Raw genomic sequence first — 19,437 nt, 5'->3', positions numbered from 1 at the left:
ATGGGCAGAGACATTTCTTCTTGCATTTCTCTTGGAATATTATCAATACAAGCAGTAGATCAAATGCTTCAAGGTTTTTTCTAATACTCTCTAAAATAACTCCGAAAGCTGCAATGTTTTGGAAACAATAAGTTCCCTATTTGAAGAATACTGTTTTTGTAAATCGTCCGACATTGCCTCAACATAGGTGTCCCTAAGTAATCTAACATTGGTTGGTTCACAATATACTAAAATTGTTGAAAATAATCTTCTAAGTGAGTGAGGCATCTGAAAGCTAACAGCTTCATTCAAGCATTCAAAGTTGCCTTGATCTGATTCAAGTAAATTTTTTTTCTTGCGCTGCTTCTTTGAATGAAGAATGTATGTGGTCATTTACAGTTAATAGATCGTCATAAGAACATGACCCTCTAACATGATTGAGAATTATTCTCAAGTAATATCTTTCCCCTTCGATAGGATTAGCACCATTGATTCGTCCTCTCACTCTTTTCTTTTTCCTATCAGACCAAAATTTTGTCTTCTTGTCCCAAACATAGAATTCTTGAATTCAGAATACAACAATATTTTTGCTTTATAGTTATGTGAACACATATGGAAAAATTCGATCAGCATGGTCTTCGAACTATTCTCTTGCTGCATAACATTTTGAAGATTTTGATTATTCCAAAACGTTATATATTTTTTGTTTGGTAATGAAGAGGCAAATTAATTGCAGAAGGAGAAATTTCATTCAAATCAAATTCAGAAATCCTCCACATGGCTTCTTGTGCCGAAACCCACATTGCATCTTGGAAATTTTTTATTTCATCAGCTCCATCTTCATTTGATGAACCAACCTTGCACTCCAATTTTGTCATGTCCTTTCTAAATATAATTGTACAAATATTTAACTGTCGTTAATCCCTAACACACCTCCACATTTATATGACAGTTATACCTCTGAAGAAGATAAAATTTATACGGTGCAACCCATTGGTTGTTTAATTTTGATTTTCGCACATCAACTACTTGACCATCATTTCTTCGTCGGTAAATGGATAAACATTTTCTCCTTGAACCGTTCTCTGGTAAAAACTTTGGGGATAATGATTTTCACGTTGACCACTAACCATGCATGAGTTTCCTCTATTTAAAATCCCGCATGGTCGATGCATCATGTGCTTGACAACAAAACTAAATAGTTTAGGATTCTCTTGTTTGTCTAGTAGTTCAGCTGACACATATTGATCAAAACAATTTGGGCTATTTATTTTAAACTCCTGCTTTAATATTATTATCATATGGATATGTGGCAGATCTCTTTTTTGAAATTCAACAACATAGACATAAGCACTGACTTGCCCAAAAACAGCACGCTGAACAATTCCCTTTTTCAAATCTAGGACTTTTGCTCTAAAAACTCTCGCGGTTAGATCTGGACGATCCTGGGGTTGTTGACCACTCATCAAATTATCTGTGATTTCTTTCCACTCTGGATTGCACATCATTGTATTAAACAAATTTGGTTTTCCAAATGCCTTAACTAATGTGATAGCATATAAGGATCGTATGCGCATATCCCTTGGCCCACCTATAAATGTTGCAAGAAGCACAATTCTTTTACCAATTTCACTTCATCTCGTTTCTCCTCCGTTAACACTCTCCATGATAGCTTGATGAAATTCTGATTTCATCCCAGCTTGATGAAATTCTATAGTAGTTCAAACGTGTTGTCTCGAGTTTGATATACATATCAGCAACATATTGTTGCAGCAATTTGCCTCCACGTAAAATTATTGACGAAATATTTTCTCTCATCTGAATTTTTAACAATAGTACACTCGGGAAGAAATAATCTTGTTAATATCCTTTGTGCACCTGACAACATTCCAAAACAAATAAAACAATATCCTTCTACATAGGCTATCACTTGTCAAAGAAGTCCTCATATATGCATCTTTCCCGCAATTACAGAATTTTAATTCCAGATCCGGAGATTGATGACATCTTGTTTGAGCTTTGTTTTTCGTGGAGAAAAGATTGGATGATGAGCAGATTTAGTACAAAGTTGGAGGATAAGTGAAGATGGAGAATGGGGCGTGTTATATGGTCAAATGAAGAAGATGGAATTGGTGGGAAAGAACTTTTTCCTAAGAAATTGTTTAGGTTTATATTTGTTTGTTTTTTTAAAAAAAACAAACAAATTTTGGTTATGTGGAACCAACTTATACTGCATCGCAGTTAACATATGCCAAATTTATTATACATAACATGTTAATTTTCGAATTGTTTATACAGAAGAGAACAATGAATAATAGCAATATCAACGGTCACTAACTTGGGAAAACACAAAATAATGATGATATTAATTTGTAACGTCCAAAAGGTAACCTATCAAAACCATATGTATGCAAATGAATTGAATTGCATGATTATTTTACTTAATGGATTTTAATTGCTTGCATGATGCATACTATATGATTAAATGTATGATTTCATGGTTAAATGATTAAATGACATGATTTCACGAGAATTGAAGATTTTGTCTGAATATTCGATAATAGGCCGGGGAAAGGAGACTGTGGACGACCAAGACAAAATGAATAATTTTCAATAAATATTTTCAAGGCTTTTTAATATGATTAAAAATGATTAAATTTTTCTAAAAATGATAGAACTCAAATTATTTTACAAGACAAGCATGTTTTTATCCGTGAAGCCGGTTTTGGACAAGCAAATGACTTTTAAAATATCAAATGAATTAGTTTTGAAAACTAATTTTTATAAGCTTTTATTTTTCAATTAAATAGGTGCTATTAGGCCTAATTTATCTAGGATGAGTAGGCTCAATTGCCCCTAAACTTGAAAGCCAAAACCCAAGCTCATTATCATGCAAATTAAAATCTATAAAATAGAAAACCTAGGTCTTTTGCACCCCTACCAGCCGCACACAACACACACTCAAATTCGAAAGTTTCAAGGGAAGAAAACAAGGAGTCTTCGTCCCCTGTTCGTTCTTCCTCGCGCCCCACGCCGATGATCGCGTATTCGAGCGTTTTTAAACGCAAAAGCACGTTTCTAAATTTCTTTTGACGCATTATTCAATCCATATTGTGCATGCTTCGTTTATTTTTGTATGATAAATATTGGAGTTCAAATTGCTTATCGTTTTGACGATTATTCTTAAAGTTTTGAAGATTTTTACGTGTATATGAACGTGTTATAATTCCCAACGAGAACGCTGTATAACAAGGACAATTTAAGTTGGAAAAGAGGTCTGGAGTCGAGCTTGGCTAGGAAGCACATGCCTAGGGTTTTCTATGGCTTCCACGTGAATAAACGATTCGGCTAGGTATCTTGGCACCACGAGGCTCGGCCAGGGCTCGGCTAGGGGTCAAGCTGGTCGTGGTCAAGGGCTGGGAAGAGTCCTAGCAGGGCTAGGGCTCAAGGCTAGCGGCTGGGGAAGAGTCCGCATGAGTTAGGACTCCTCCATGCACGCTCAAGGGAGGCTGTGTCTAGGGTGGCTCGCGGATCGGTCAGGGCGGTCCAGGGTTGGCCCCAGTAGGGTCTAGGGAGGATGGTCAAGGATCAGGACAAAGTCTGGTGTGGCTTGGCCCAAGGTGGTTCAATCAAAGCATGAGGAAAACTCGCGCGACGGTTGTTCATGTGCGCCGAGTGCTGTGCATGGGCTAGGGCTGACCAGCTTGGCTAGGGTGGTCTAGGCTAGGTCAGATGGTGGTTCAGTGAGGGTCAGCAGGGTTCGGGCTTGGTGGTGGGTCGAGTAGAAGAGTCCTTGTCTCGCTAAACTCAAGGAACGACCGTGTCTTATGCAGGGGGTTGTGACGTGGGCTAGGGGCTGGTTAGATTGGTCAAGAAGGTACAGTAGGGTCCATATCGGGTCTCGTCAGAGGATGGCTCGAGGTGGCTCGGGTGTGGTTCGAGGAAAATGTGAGATGGCTCGAAGGAATTAGCTAGGGTTCGAATTATGGCTAGGAAAAAGAAAAGGGTTCGAACCACTTTCCACGGGGATCGGCTCATGGTTCACGAGAGTATTTTAGGAATGAAAATTTTACGTTTAAAATTTGAGAAGAAAATATTAAAGTTTGGATTAATTCGTGAATTAAACGGTTCACGAATTAGTAGATAGAAAATTAAATCGAAAGCCTCGAATTTACGTTAAATAAAAATATTAAAAATTAAATTTAAACTTAAATAATTATTTGGGATGATCTAAAGTCAATGAAAGTAAGAAAAAGTCAAAATTGAAAAATTTTACGTCCAAAGACAAAACTGTCATTTTACATTGGGCAGTACGGAAAAGTTTGGTAACGTCCCGAATGTTCATAACGCATGTTAGATGATATATTATGATAATTTGATGAAAATATGATATTTTATGATTTATGGTAGAGCTGTGCAAATTGTACTGTAAAATGGTATTTTTGGAAAGTCGTGATATTTTATGATTTAAAAAGAAAAATAAAAATATTTTGAAGGATGTGAATTGACTGTAACAAAAAGGATATAATATATGATTTGTGAAAATATCGTGAGGGAGAAAACCTCAGAGGGAGCCCGTTTACAAGACAAGGCCCCAGAGGGAGCTCAACGATCGTATTTTCATTTTATGTCGGTGCCTAATGCACGTCCTCATACGCAATGATGAGCTAAGACTGATCAATCGACCAGATGATAAAAGGCTAGTCACTTTCAAGGATCAAATTTCACCCAAAATGATAAATAATTGAAAGCTATATGATTTTATGATTTGATGATTTACGATTTATGTATACTTACAAATTTATTTTAAATAAAAATATGATTTTAATGCATTTGCTTGTATATGTATTATTTGATACTCATGTTTAGAACGTGTTGAGTCATTAGACTCACTAGATTTGAATGCTGCAGGTGATGATGTTATTGAGGGAGGCGCTGACGCTTGAGTGGATCGAGTCCGGCAGTACACTCCCGAAGGCCATTTATTTTTCAAATTAGATTGATAGTTAAAGATTTAAAGATTTTTGTTAATGATTTATTAGATATTTTTATTCTTTATTTTGAAATAGGATGATATTGTTAAATGTTGGAGTTGAATTTTGTTAATTGAGGATTTAAAGATTTTTATGCACTTGAGATTTAAATGTTAAATTATTTTGATTAATAAAAATGTTAAGTCATTTTATTTATTAATTTTCGAAATAATGTTTAAAAAAAAATTAGTAGGATTTTTAAGTAAAAAAAGTAGAGGACGTTTCACAAAATAATGATGATATTAATTAGATAAAATAAATGTCCATCGGTTTGTTTTCATAAGAATAAGAAATGAACATTAATTAATTAAATTAAATTTTTGAGATGGATTGCATATGAATTATACTCTGGAGAATCTCATAATTTTTTATCCGCATTAAATTTAATGATGATTCACAATTATAAAATATATATACACGATTTCACCAAAAACAAATGTATACATACACGCTTTTGGCTATAAATTGGTTTTTTTTAAAAAAAAAATCTTAAAAATACCTACTGCTTGATATTTTTGAGAGCAAGATTGCAATAACATATCTATACAATAGCCATACAATATTTTTTAATCATTTTTTCTACGAGAAATAATTACATTATTATGCACCGAAAATAAAAATTAAATTATAAGCTACGAAATTCTCATCTTGTATAGTCAAATTTATATCAATCACCGCCTTGAGATTTCACAATCAATCATCTTCTGAGATGAGATATGATTATCATATTCGTTTCGATATACATTCATCCAATTCATCTCAAATTTATCCATGTCCCGAATAGATTGCACCGATATCTGCTCCAAAAAAACAACAATAATTAAAGCACAAAGCCTTCCAACACTTCAAATTGCAATAAAGTTAAAATCTTTGAGAAGAAAGAAGATATTTTGTTTTCGGGGAAAAACCCGCCCGACAATTGGCTTCATTTCCGGCGCCACTGAAATACACAGGTCTCATTCACATCAGCAGAATTAATGAAGTGTCGAATGGACCAAAAAAAAGAGAGGAGAGCCAGGGAAGAGGCAGTGCATGGAAAGGGCAACCGGGAGGAGCCTATACCCATCTCATGCTCAGCCTCGCCCCCGTCTCCCCGTCTCTCTGTTGGCCAACCGCCAAATGAAATACCTGAAATCAGAGGAAATAATTCAGATTTGCTTTTATGGGAGTTGTGTTGTTTGAGAGACACACACTTATGTAGAAAATTTGTACAATTAAATGATCATGTAGTACAGAATGTACTAGCATTTTTATATGTACTTGAACTGTACCATCAAACATACGATCGACTAGTACAATATTCAGTACAACAAATTCCAGCTTCTTGTTTGACTATGTTTTTGGGAGTGAAAAGGATTCTTTTCGTATAAAATATAAATACTTTGAATCGATCTCCAAATAAGCATGACAATTGCAACACAATATACTTGAAAATAAAAAAAGAAAACTCATGGAGATGAATTTGCTCAAGGTATCATGGAGATTCCATTAGATATATAAAAGTCTTTATTCAAGTACAGAAAATAATATGGGGATCTAGCTTGAAATGGGATGTTAAAATATGTACATTGGAACCTAAGGAAGTCATGACTTCAGCAGTCTCTCTACTCCTTTCCGCATTACCAACATCATCTGGTTTCCAGAGAACAAGAAGTTGGAAGGAAGATCAAAATAATCACAGGACTTCAACCAAGAACTGTAGTCTGGCTATTTATTTTGATCCATATTTGCCCACTGAAGAAGAAACTGAAACATCTATGTTACACACCCCTTCCATTTATCGCGGATTCGGAAGAATGTGATAGCCATCATATCTTAAAAGGACAGCAAATTGATATAGCAAGAAAGTGCACAATAAACCTACCTAATATATTACTCCAACAAAAATTCTTTACAACTCGACCTGTTGTGCCCAGTAACCTTGCATCTACTGCATTGGAGTTGGCGTCGCCCAACTTGTGAGCCGCCTCTCTTGGTAGTGGGCCGGCCAGGTGGCCTACGGGTTGGTGGTGGGGTCACGGTTACAGAACCACCATTCTGCCAGGGACCTTCTACATTCAAAATGGGGTTTATAGACTCTGAATATGTAATTCTGTAGCTGTCTGCTGTGAAGTATCTCGAGCAATAATCATATGGGTCGCGACCAAGGCAAGTAATAACAGCAATCGCATGGAAACAAGGCAAACCGCTAAGTTGCCAAGATTTACAAGAACAATTGCAATTATCAACATCAACAGCTTCAACAGTATCTCCACGAACTTCGAATTTGTTGCCAGCCGATATCAGGACATGTAGAGTCCTAGCCTTCAGGCTCTCTTTTTCGAGCTTTTCTTCACTTGATGGAGTCAATCTTGTCAGCCACTCACTAGATTCTACCTGCTGGGTATAAATCAACTCCATAATCTTACTCCGTATTGTGTCAACCATTTGGATAATTGGCAATTCGTGCGCATCAGATATCCAATTATAAAACGTCTCACCAAAATTGGATTTCATGTGGTTGTATCTTGCACCTTGGAAGAATGCATTGGCCCAGTAAATAGGTTCACTTTGCATGACCCAATTGTATGCTTCTACTGAAATGGTTTTTATGCTTTCTGCATACTGGTGGAAACCTTCGGAGGTAGGGGAACGAGCAGCACCAAACAAATCTTCAACCATAAGTCGCTTCACTTCATGAGAAAACTGCCCCTTCAAATCTCTAATAAGCTGCTCCGACAGATAGTGTAGGCAGAAGCTGTGGTAAAAGTCCTGGTCGTGAAAATTTTCAGCAATTGATTCTCTCAGACCCTTCTCTCGATCGGCCACAAAAGTTATTCCGTGACACGTCCGCAGTGCAGTTTTCAATTGTTGTAAAAACCAACACCAGTTCTCATCAGATTCCATGTCCACGATGGCAAAAGCAACAGGGAAAACTCGATCATCCCCATCAGCAGCTGTCGCTGCCAAGAGTGAGCCTTGGTATTTTGACTTCAGAAATATGCTGTCGAGGAAAAGCAATGACCGGCACCCTCTCTCGAACCCATGTAGAGAGGCATCAAATGAAATAAAGAGGCGATGAAAGCTTGAGTCTTCTCTAGTGGAAAAGGTAGCTAGACTTCCAGGATTTGTTTCCATTATCTTCTTGCACAGAGATGGTAACTGGCTATACGCCTCTTTATATGAACCCTGAAGCTGTTCTTTAGCAGTCTCTTTTCCCCTCCATGCCTGGAAGTAGTTGAGCTCGATCCCATATTCCTCTTTGATGTCATTAACAATGTCCTTAGGCTTATAGTTGGGATAAACTTTCAGTTTTTCCTTCACGATACCAGCAATCCAACTTCTTGTAGCCTGATATCCGGTTCTTAGCACGGACCCGTCACATGTATGAGTTGAATTCATTTTCTTTATGCAAATCAAAGGGGTGGTAGCCAATCTTGATGCATGAATTCTCCATGGACATCCATCTGATTTACATTTCACAGTCACCCGATTGCCGTCATTCTTCTTGTACTTAAAAGCAAACTGATGGGCAATGGCATATTTTCGCAATGCATCTCGAAATTCATTTACACTGCTGAACCTTTGACCCACGCCAGTGATGTTGTTCGTCCATTGCTGTGCAGCTTTAGCATGTTTTTCCGCATATGAATTAACAAAAGAAACTGGCATTTGAATTTCCGAAACAGGCATTTCAATTGGCAGTCCGTCATGGTTATTATCACCAACCAAATCAAAAGTAGCATCAAACAGGAGACTAGGCATATTCATATCATCCACTACATTGGTCATCAAAGTAGGAGAAGCATCCTCATGCGCCCGGTTTTCCAAAAAAAATGTTCTACTTGACCTGCAGGATGAAATTTTACAGTGTGCATGCAAAATATACAGCAATAGTATAAAATTAAATAACTAAAAACCTACCTACTGCCCGGCATGCTGGACTCATCAGGGGAAATCATTTCTTTAGTCACAACAAATATCTCTACTGTATCCGAATCATTGTGAAATTTGATCATACGCTTGATGTCTTTATCATTTGATATGCTTATAAGGGTCTTTCTGTTTCCTGGAATGAAATATTTGATGCACATCATATCAAGATTATAATTAAACATCTCCGCTACCTCCAGCTTCAAATGTTTAAACTTCATTCTATCATCAATTTCCATTGCATGAGCGTCTCCGCCTTTGTACGACAGCACACCATCTGTGTCCGATTCAAATTCACCACCTGACTGACAGATGGCAATGACTTTGTTCACTGGCATGCCTCTCACTGTTCAATATCATGAAGTTTAGGAAAGGTATAAAACATATCATAGCTGATAAAAGAAAAGGAGATATACGATTTCAGAAAGTTATAAATGGAGAGGTGTGGCAAGAAGATCATATTCACAGAACCATTATAGATGTTAGAGCAACTACAACCTCAATATTTAAAAATCCATAATCCGCATAAAACTAGTTGTCCATGGTGAACAACTCTTGCCATATGGTATTTGCTCGTGTCTAGAGACAATAGCACAAAAAAAAAAAACAGCATAAAGCATGAACTTGATAGCCCAACACAAGTTTTTTCTTTCTTGCACATACGAATCACTGGTCATTCAATCGAGGCACGGGTTAGACTAGAGTCCACCCGGAGGTAATTGGGGATCTAAATTTATCCTCTAGAGGCCAAAAAAAAAAACATTGGGTCCTCGATACCACAAGACAATTGGATGAGCCAGGAGAATCCAATACAGAAGAATTCAAACATCAATGCACAAATTTGCAGCATGATGCAGTCCGCACTCTTCCCTCTAACACATCCCCCCCAACAAATTACATAATCAGCACTGCGAAACTATCTCACAACACATGCAATACACAATCTTTAAATCATCAGTGACCATTTGAAAGAAAAATAAAACCTCAAATCCCAGATTCAAGCAACAGTCACAAAGAAGACTGAATCCTTGATCAGACAGTAGAGCAGCTCCCCAGGCAAACACCGAAAAGGGCTCTCAAGACAGGCTGAAAAAATCTCGAAAGGGATTTCGAGGGCGATGGATGATTTGAATTCAGGCGTGAAATCTTCTGGGCCAGCAAGATTTGGTTGATACAGTTCCAGAGAAGGGACGAAAAGGAAGACTCGTGCTTTGAACAGATTTATTATATGGGAAATATGCAAAGAATCAAAAAGAGAACATTGCACATACTATAATCCAATGAATACATAGTCGTGTCCTTGTAAATTAATCTCGAGTAGTTTTTTTGCGAGACGATCTCATAAATCTTTATCTATGAGACGAATAAACTCTACCGATATTCACAAAAAAAATAATACTCTTAGCCTAAAAAGTAATATTTTTTCATGAATGACTCAAATAAGAGATCCGTCTCACAAAATACGATCCGTGAGTGAGATCGTCTCACACAATTTTTTGACATTAATTTTTCCTGATTATATATATATTAAGTAATTTATGTTAAACGATTTAGTGATTATATTAAAATTGATAACTTTGGAAATAAACTTTAATATAAAAAAAATTATAGTAAATTAAATAATTATTCAGGTGGATAAGTTTTTGTTGTTTTTATGATATTCTCTACTTCTTTTTAATTTATCTTGTACAACAAAAATTAGGTTTTTCTTTTGAATTAAAGCATATGGCTAGAATCCTGGTTATTTGGGCAGTCACTCTTTAACAAACAATTTAGTCGAAATTGATACCAAAAAAAAAAAAAAAAAACCACACAATACTCGAGCTACATCGATTCAAAGTAAATTTTGAGTCATTTGGCCTAGAATAATAAATTTTTATTTGCAAAAAGCAGTTTAAAAAACGAACATTAAAGTGTGTAATTTACAATGAATTTTAAATTAAAATAGTAAGTTAATTAATATTTCAAAAAATAAAAATTTTAAACTAACACGAGTGCTCTAATTTTAAACGATATTTCGAAAAATATCGGATAGCGACATGTTCATGAAAGTATACATGATATCTGCATCTACCAAATTAATATAATAATTAATCAAGGATTTTGAAAAGATAGACGAAGAATGGACGATAGCAAAAATTAGAAAACTTGTAAAAATACTTGAGCAAAGAGTTCAGTGAACTGATTAAAATCACAAATGCAACAGTCTTCACGCAGTTTAGAATAATAATAATAATATCTTATGACCCAAATCAGAATCTAGCTCGATTATCTAACTAATGGATCGTTAATGATGAACCATGGATCTACAACACACCTCTGGATTAACTTCAACTCTTGGAAAGAACAAGCATCACTTTTTCCAATCATAAGTCGCTATATTTTGTGGTTCGCATTCAGGACTAAATAATCGAACCAGTAAAGCTGTGGTTGTGCTCATAGAGACAGCCCCGCAAGCAGCCCATCTGAGGCTTCGAGGAACTGTGATTCTAGGACCTGAGTATGTATCAAAAACAGATGTTTTATTTCAACTTCCAACAAGTATAACAAAGGAAGAAATTGCCTTTCAATGATGAAAATTTTCTACATGGAAACAACAGATAGCCAAATGAGCAAATAAACAGTATTTCACAGTTCAATCTCAAAGCATCACTCTTAGGAATGTGTTTTCTCCTGGAAAGACATCATGGTTCAGATCTGCTCAGATGTGTATGCAACAAGGATTGATTCCTCAACTTACTCTTCACTTGATATCCTTTCAAGTATAAATATCCACTTCTATTTCTCAAACCCAAAAACTTTAATTAGCCTCACGAACATAATTGTTACAAGAAACTTCTACTGCATTAAGTACTTTTGTTTATTTCTGAAACGCCTGAAAAAAAGTTAATAACATTAGTCTTAATCTATGTCCAGGCCTGATAAACCGCTGACTTGTTCCCCAAGAAGTCAGATAGAGTTGTGCCAACATATAATATGAAATACTAAAATCTGGTTCTTCCAAATGTGTCCCAACTTTTAATAGTATCAAAATAGCACGAATACTAAATGGATGAAAACAATCAAGATCAAGATAATAGAAAACGTTTCCTTAATTTGATCATTAAGTTCAAGAAACAAACATGTACATGCTTGATGATCACATTAAACAGAACAAAGATTAAGAGAGAAAAGAAATTGCAAAAGGAGACACACCATAATGCAAGCGACAAAGCACCCAGAAGCCTAAACCTCCTCCCACAGTAAATATCCCAGCAGTTTGCCTCATCAATCGACTACATGGTTTTGAATCAGACCTCATCAATTCACCATCAGAGAATCCAAGCATACGTCTTAACGCCATTGGCAACTCACCTTTCAGAAACTTCTCTAAAAAATAACTTATGGTTTTGGGAAACTATACCTGTAAACAAATGTATTTTTCAAATGGTTTCCTGGATAACAGCAAATACTGACAACAAACTTATCAATTATTCATTTCAAATATCCTCACAAAACATTGCACCAAAATTCTTCCCAAAATACTTGTTATTCATTTTCTCCATGCATAATGACCATGACAATAGATGCATATAACCATCCAAAGAATGGACAATGAGGATCCAATATGCAGTAAACAGCTGAGCTAAACAAAGTTTTCAGCAGTATAATCAGTTACAGGGCCTTAGCAAGACAACATCACATTCTTTTTCTTATTTAATGAACTACAAATTAGGGGTCACGTTAATTGAAAAAAAAGAAAAAAAGAAACCCCCAACAATAAATTCAGTTAGACATTTCGTCAAACATATTGTATACACTCAAGAGTCCAAGTTCGGCTCTCACCCACGCCATCACGCCCACAGCGCATCACTTCTCGAGCGAACCCTGCAAACCCTTTGATTCTGAAAATAAAAAAAAAACTCTAAAAACAAAGTCTTGAAGCACAAAATGAGAATTCACCTTGATGATTTTTTTTTGGCGGTAACACAGCGTTTGTAGTCGCGTTTAGCACGTGCGTTTTCTCTGTGTTTTTTTCGTCGTAAGAAGTTTCGAGGAAGTTGTGGTCAAACCACGTAGGCACTCCTCCCACCACTCAATTAGACTTGTTTGTTTTTGTGGAAAAAACAATCCAAATTTTCAAAAACCACTACATTCTGTGTATTTGCGATTATACCACTTTAGTTGATGGCATTTGCCATTTAGCCTCACTTTTTTTTTTTAATGTTTTCTAAATTGTTAAAAGGATCATTTGAAACAGCTTTTGATTTCAACGAAGAAGTGAACAAAATACATAAGTAGGTAAAGTTTGAAAACAAAAGTGAAAAATTAAAAGTCATAAATAAGTAATGTATGATAAATAATTGATTCTAATGTTAAGTTTAGATTATAATTAAATTAAGAATAAACTCGGAGTTTAAGAAACACAAAAAGTTGATTATTTTAAACAAAAAAGAAAATATTTTTTTCAATGATGACAAATATTCCCTAAATATTCATAAAATTTACAAGAAATTAACACTTAAAGTTTATACTAAACAAATACTTAGTTACAAAAATTAAATTAAATTTTCAAGGGAAAGTTTTTATGATAATATAATGTGTGTGTAAAAATTTGTGTGAAACGGTCTCACGGGTCGTATTTTTAGAGACGAATTTCTTATTTAGGTCATCCATTAATTAATATTACTTTTTATGTTAATATTATTATATTATGAATATTGGTAGGATTGACGCGAGATAAAGATTCGTGAGAAGTTAAAAGAATTGGTTGCAAACTGCAAATAAAAATACTGGAGGGGTGCCGAAATATCAAGCTAGAGGAAGTGCTATCTCCTACTTTTGTGGGCTGGGTGTACACTTGTTATTAGTAATTGCCAAGATTGTAATCTTGACTTCGCAGAAACTAGTTTTGATCTTCAAGCTCCGAGGTTAGCTTATCATCTTCTAAAAATTATTTGTAGTTTGCTTCGTTGATCATGCTTATATCTTTCAGCTGCGGTTGCAATATTCTTGATCATCGACTGCTGTCTGCATTGACTTTTTCTTTTTCTTTTCCTCTTCTGTTTTTTTTATAGCTTGATTTAGTTAAATATGTAGATTTTTGCTTCTGCGAATGTTCATATAATTATGTGTTAGTTATTGTATAAACATTTTTGGTATGTGGCTCTGTTTTCTGCCTGGTTTTGTTACTTAAGCTGTACTTCAAATCTTGAATAGACTTTATTTTTGGGTTAATGACAAGAAAAGTTGTGCGGAATTTGGGGGAGAGTATTGAACTCGCGTCTTATTTCTTGTTTGAACAGTGAATATGAAGGGCCACTATCTTCTTACAGTCCTCTGTTTGTTGGCTTTGATAACATGCTCCCTTGTCCCTTCTTCGGATGGTTTACGGAGAATCGGTCTAAAGAAGAGGCCTTTGGACCTTCCGAAAATCATCGCTGCGAAGCGAGCTAGATCCGAGGGGGAAAACAGATCGGGGACAGGCTTAGAGGGTATGCAGCAAAATCTTGGTGATTCAGAAGGAGATATAGTGTCTTTAAAGAATTACTTGGATGCTCAATACTACGGGGAGATTCATATTGGGTCACCACCTCAGAAATTTACTGTTATTTTTGATACTGGGAGTTCCAATCTTTGGGTTCCTTCTTCAAAATGCTACTTCTCTGTGAGTTGACTTCGAATTTAGTTTCTTTATTCGGGTTCTGAGATTTTGTCTTCTCTATAGGTACTAAATAATGCAATTTTATTTTCAGATTGCTTGCTATTTGCATCCAAGATACAAGTCTAGCTTGTCCAAGACATATAAAAAAAATGGTAATATGTAGTTTGTTTACAGTGGATCAGTATTATAGTTAAATTTAAAGCTTTTAACTTGGTATTGATGTTTTTCTCATGTGATTCAGGAAAGTCTTGTTCAATTAGCTACGGTTCTGGGTCAGTTTCTGGATTTTTAAGCCAAGATAATGTTGAAGTTGGTGATGTGGTGGTGAAAGATCAAGTTAGTTCTTTTTGGCTTTGAATTTTATGTCCAACCGCTGATTTTCTTGTTCCTTTTTAATTGTGCTTATACCTAGTTGCTTCGCTATACATTCAGGTTTTTATCGAGACCACGCGAGAAGCAGGCCTTACCTTTTTGGTGGGTAAATTTGATGGGATACTTGGGCTTGGTTTCCAAGAAATTTCGGTTGGCAATATCGTACCAGTCTGGTATGCATCCTGTATCTTCAGAATCAAGGTTTTTTGAAGATGTTCTCCAATATTTTGATTGCGAAATGGCAGGTATAATATGTTGGATCAAGATCTTGTGGATGAGAAGGTATTTTCTTTTTGGCTTAATCGTGACACAGATGCAGACTCTGGAGGTGAGATAGTCTTTGGAGGAGTCGACCCTGAACACTACAAGGGTAACCACACTTATGTACCGGTGACAGAGAAAGGCTACTGGCAGGTATATAAACATAAAGGCGGATGAACCATCACTTTTTACCATTTGTTTGCATTTATTTTCTAGGCAGTGGTGGAGTTAGAAGGTGTTTGTTAGGGCGGTCGCTCCTCTCCCTTTTAAATTTTCCTTCTAACTTGTATGATGTTTGTTATGTATACTTTAAAATATGGTGTCACCCCCCGCTAATTCTTTCAAGTTTGAGTTTCCCTCCCCCCTCCATTGTTCTTCATGCTCCACTACTGTTTATGGGTGTCATGAAACAAAGATTGGTTTTACATGTTTCTCGTTAACTCCTGAGTGCATGTATCTATCTATTATCAGTTTGACTTGGGAGATGTTATCGTTGGAAACTTGTCGACTGGTAAGTTGAGCGCCATTCGTAGCACTGAATAATGTTACAAATATTTAAAGTAGAGCTCTGTCCTTATCACTTATCCCACCAGCTTTCTGTGAGGGGGGTTGTGCTGCTATTGTGGATTCTGGGACATCTCTTCTTACCGGTCCAACTGTACGTGTGTTTGCCGCGTTTATTCTTTTTTAATTTTCTCAAGTCAGAAAGAAGGTTCATATGTTCTAATTGTAGTGTGCCTAAAATTTCAGACGGTTATAACGCAAATCAACCACGCCATTGGGGCTGAAGGGATTGTGAGCACGGAATGTAAGCAGCTTGTTTCTGAGTACGGGGAAATGATATGGAATCTTCTTGTAGATGGGGTATATTCTTGATTTTACGATCTTTATCTTTATTTTATTACTAGCAAGAGCCCCTCTTGGGAGTTCTTTTTATCGCTTTGGCTGTTATCTGTGTTTATATGATTTGAATGAACCAAATAGTTTTTCTATAATAGTTTTTTTTATTATTATTATCCAAATTAACTAACGTAATGTAATTTTTTATTGAATTTTTTCCAAATTTTAATCTGTTTGGTTGAATTAGAGTACACACATTTCATGTGCTTTGTAACTAGAATATATATACTGATTCCTGGTTCAATGAACTGCATATTTTCTGCAGGTGCAACCAAACAAAGTTTGTTCACAGTTAAGCCTGTGTGGTTCCAATGGAGCTCATTCTGAGAGGTCAGGCAACATTAAATTTTTTGTCTTAACTTTATGTTACTTAAAATTTTTACCCACTTGATACTTGCTGGCCTCCCTTACTTTGAGCTGGATTCGAACCTACACATTCAAATTCTGTCTTCCAAGTCTGTTTAAAGGGACCTAGAAAAGAAAAAGGCGTAGCATGTAGTTGAGTTCTCCTTTGGCTATTTTTTCTTCCTTTGCTTATGATAAAACTAGAGTACTTTATTATTTTCAATAATCCTCGACTGGATTATTGCAGCTCCAATATTGAAATGGTGGTCGACAAAGAAAGGAAGGAGGAAAAATCGATTGGCGACAGTCCGTTATGTGCTGCTTGTGAGATGGCTGTTAGTTGGATAAGAAGCCAGATTAAAAATGATGGGTTTAAGGAGCAAGTGCTCAATTATGTGAATCAGGTCAATCTCCGATGCTATGCCATAAACTGAAACATCAGTTACATATTGTACTTCTGAAAAGCCGTTCTTGTGTTTTGTGTTGATAGCTTTGTGAGAGCATACCAAGTCCGTCAGGAGAGTCGACAATAGATTGCAATTCCTTATCAAGCATGCCAAATGTCACATTCACTATCGGAGGAAAACCTTTCACTCTAACTCCTGAACAGGTTTGATCCCCCCAATGAACCTGTTACAGTTTCTTAATGATTGTGTTTATTTTGTAGCGTTTCTTGGGCTAAAAACTCGAAAAGCTATCCAATCTTTTTGGTCACATAGGAAGAATGACATAACAGCACTTGTCATGACATGTTCAAAACCCGGTGTTCTTTTTTCGGCTTATTGGTTTATGTCGTTTAGGATGCTGATATGCCCCTGAATGAATTTACTAGTTTGGTCTGACAAATGAAAGAGAAACTTAAGTAGGAGGGATTGGGAGAGTTATTGTTTCTACTAACAAACTGATTTTTGGGCCATTATATTTTGAGAAAAACAAAGTAGTTATAATCAGAAGAACAAAGTTCTGACTAAACATTTATGTTGGTTGCAGTATATCATTAAAACTGGCGTAGGCATTTCCGCTCTCTGCATCAGTGGATTCGGGGCTTTGGATGTGCCACCTCCTCGAGGACCTTTGTGGTATGTGTGTTGCATCTTTTTAGTAATGCTTGCTTTCAAGAATTGAACAGAAAAGTATGTAGAGGGATTGTAGGAAGGATACATCTTCGTCCTATTAATAAGTAACATATCAGTGCGAAAAAACGGAGCACGTTGAGGCTTGGGAAAGAGAGTTATGTGTTATACGTACCACCCTGTACTTTATTTATCTATATGTACCTCCATATGAGTGAGTGAATGGGCTTCGGCTGACCGTGTTCTCGTCTAGCATACTAGTTGCTGGAGGAGCTCATTCTGCAGATGCCTTGTTAAATATGTTATTTCTGAAAATTTATCTGTGAGTTGCAGGATTATTGGAGACGTATTCATGGGTCCGTATCACACGGTATTCGACTATGGCAATCTTCAGATAGGTTTCGCTGAAGCTGCTTGAGTATCCCATTTGCAGAACAAGCCTCCGGTGTATGTTTAACACGGCTATGGAATTTGTAAAATATGCACTTAAGAACACTGCTATAATCCATGTATTGCGTGCCGTGTAGAATTATGGACTTCAATGTGATTTAATGGTGAACTTCTTCGCTGGACTATGTAAAATAAATACTAGATATTATACAGACGTGCTTTGGACTTTGGAGTAAGTAATCAGAGTCCCGCAATGAAAATTTTAAAATATCTATATGCTAAGGTATCTTTAATTTTAAAATCAAATAAATTTAATTTTTATCTTTGAAAAATTGAATAACATTTACCTATCTGATTGGGTTTTATTTCTAATTTTTTACGATAATAATTAGGTAAAAATTTGTGTGAGACGATTTTATGTGTCGTATTTTGTGAGACAGATTTTTTATCTGGGTTATTCACGAGAAAATATTATTTTTATGTTAAGAGTATTATTTTATTGTGAATATCGATATGGTTAATCTGTCTTACAAATCAAAATTCGTGATATCGTCTGAGATTTATTATAATAATAATCGATAATAATAATACCTAAGGGCACCCACATAACATCCCTTTAACACCCACTTTCCAATGTGAGTGAGCGTTATGAGAGATATGAACGCCCCCGTGTCAGTTTATTTTTTAAAAAAATTGCACACTTAGCTGACGGTTTTTGAAAATATCGTCGCCGCTATTTGCGACGGATTTTCAAAAACCGTCGCTAAACGTTGTTATTTATTTAATGTATTGGTTTAAAGTATCCGTTGGTGAATATAACCGTTGCAAAATAGCCGTTGCAAAGTAGCCGTTGAAATATAGCCGTTGCAAATTTCAATATAAATAGACACCTTGTACTATACAATTCTTCATTCTACAAACATACAATTTGGCAAACAGATACACTTGAATTTGTTTACTCCAAAATGTCTCAATATTCCAGTAGTTCAACCTCTAGCTCGACAAGTGAAGACGAAGTCCAAGTTGAAGTTGATGACGAAGATTATTTTAGGTTTATAATAAATTTTTAATTTTAAGTAAATGACACTCATAAAATTAAATTATTTTACGTATTGAATATATAAAAACAAATTATTATTAATATAAAATAATAATAATTTAAAATTCTTAAAAAATTTGAAGTTGAATTTATTTAATGTAAAATAAGAGTAAAATGAATGAGTGGACAGCGGGACCCACACATAATGAGTGTGAATGTTAAAATGAACGTGGGAGAATAGATGTGTTAATGTAATGTGTATGTGACATGTGGACCTCACGATTTTTGATGGGTGATGGGTGAACACCCACCAATGCGGATGCTCTAATAATGATAAATACTATTGTAGTTCACCATCATTAAGAATTTTGTGTCCTTTGTGGCTCCCTCCTTCGCAAGTCCAATCAAGTATTTGAATTATTGCACTTTTGTATTTAATAATATGTGGGTGACGGATTATATTTACCGAAAAAATTGCTGATTGGGTTT

General features: G+C 35.7%; 3 protein-coding genes across 10 annotated transcripts; 1 reads left to right on the top strand and 2 right to left on the bottom strand.

Moving 5' to 3' along the window:
* Positions 1–5,552: 5,552 nt before the first annotated feature.
* Positions 5,553–10,178, bottom strand: LOC142530837 (uncharacterized). 4 transcript variants are annotated; one of them, XR_012816172.1, is made up of 4 exons: positions 9,908–10,178; positions 8,916–9,270; positions 5,921–8,841; positions 5,553–5,809 (listed from the first exon to the last, which is right to left on the bottom strand). XR_012816172.1 is itself a non-coding variant. In XM_075636691.1 (3 exons), the coding sequence occupies exons 2-3, from the start codon at positions 9,260–9,262 to the stop codon at positions 6,885–6,887; spliced, it is 2,304 nt and encodes a 767-aa protein (XP_075492806.1). In that variant the 5' UTR covers positions 9,263–9,270; positions 9,887–10,178; the 3' UTR covers positions 5,553–6,884. The 4 variants fall into 4 exon arrangements, 3 of the variants coding, with proteins under 3 accessions (XP_075492806.1, XP_075492805.1, XP_075492807.1); XM_075636691.1 differs by having other exon boundaries at positions 5,553–8,841; positions 9,887–10,178; XM_075636690.1 differs by having other exon boundaries at positions 5,553–8,841.
* Positions 10,179–11,084: 906 nt separating this feature from the next.
* LOC142531937 (uncharacterized) lies at positions 11,085–13,005 on the bottom strand. 5 transcript variants are annotated; one of them, XM_075638218.1, is made up of 4 exons: positions 12,867–12,995; positions 12,750–12,791; positions 12,120–12,327; positions 11,085–11,420 (listed from the first exon to the last, which is right to left on the bottom strand). In XM_075638218.1, exons 3-4 carry the CDS (start codon positions 12,265–12,267, stop codon positions 11,278–11,280), a joined length of 291 nt encoding a protein of 96 aa, XP_075494333.1. In that variant the 5' UTR covers positions 12,268–12,327; positions 12,750–12,791; positions 12,867–12,995; the 3' UTR covers positions 11,085–11,277. The 5 variants fall into 5 exon arrangements, with proteins under 5 accessions (XP_075494333.1, XP_075494330.1, XP_075494329.1 ...); XM_075638215.1 differs by lacking the exon at positions 12,750–12,791 and having other exon boundaries at positions 12,867–13,005; XM_075638214.1 differs by having other exon boundaries at positions 12,750–12,993.
* Positions 13,006–13,669: 664 nt separating this feature from the next.
* Positions 13,670–18,134, top strand: LOC142530319 (cyprosin-like). The gene is made up of 14 exons (XM_075636099.1): positions 13,670–13,834; positions 14,210–14,571; positions 14,660–14,720; positions 14,810–14,904; positions 15,001–15,113; positions 15,186–15,354; positions 15,673–15,712; positions 15,795–15,859; positions 15,952–16,065; positions 16,367–16,431; positions 16,694–16,850; positions 16,937–17,056; positions 17,437–17,525; positions 17,853–18,134. Exons 2-14 carry the CDS (start codon positions 14,215–14,217, stop codon positions 17,935–17,937), a joined length of 1,530 nt encoding a protein of 509 aa, XP_075492214.1. The 5' UTR covers positions 13,670–13,834; positions 14,210–14,214; the 3' UTR covers positions 17,938–18,134.
* The last annotated feature ends 1,303 nt before the right edge of the window (positions 18,135–19,437 follow it).

The sequence above is a fragment of the Primulina tabacum genome, chromosome 17 (genome assembly GCF_025594145.1).
Source record: "Primulina tabacum isolate GXHZ01 chromosome 17, ASM2559414v2, whole genome shotgun sequence".
Taxonomy (NCBI): Eukaryota; Viridiplantae; Streptophyta; class Magnoliopsida; order Lamiales; family Gesneriaceae; genus Primulina; species Primulina tabacum.
Note: the sequence above shows the minus strand (reverse complement) of the source record. Positions and strands in the feature narration are given on the sequence as shown.

What these genes read in the sequence shown, in the direction of transcription:
- LOC142531937 (XM_075638215.1), bottom strand. Translation starts at nt 12,267, where the DNA reads ATGGCGTTAAGACGTATGCTTGGATTCTCTGATGGTGAATTGATGAGG. An exon ending in GCTTTGTCGCTTGCATTATG is followed by an intron (nt 11,421 to 12,119) that starts GTGTGTCTCCTT and finishes ATACATACTCAG; the next exon opens with GTCCTAGAATCACAGTTCCT.
- LOC142530319 (XM_075636099.1), top strand. Translation starts at nt 14,215, where the DNA reads ATGAAGGGCCACTATCTTCTTACAGTCCTCTGTTTGTTGGCTTTGATA. An exon ending in CAAGACATATAAAAAAAATG is followed by an intron (nt 14,721 to 14,809) that starts GTAATATGTAGT and finishes CATGTGATTCAG; the next exon opens with GAAAGTCTTGTTCAATTAGC. An exon ending in TGCTCAATTATGTGAATCAG is followed by an intron (nt 16,851 to 16,936) that starts GTCAATCTCCGA and finishes TTGTGTTGATAG; the next exon opens with CTTTGTGAGAGCATACCAAG.
- LOC142530837 (XM_075636691.1), bottom strand. Translation starts at nt 9,262, where the DNA reads ATGCCAGTGAACAAAGTCATTGCCATCTGTCAGTCAGGTGGTGAATTT. An exon ending in TCCAGCATGCCGGGCAGTAG is followed by an intron (nt 8,842 to 8,915) that starts GTAGGTTTTTAG and finishes TTCATCCTGCAG; the next exon opens with GTCAAGTAGAACATTTTTTT.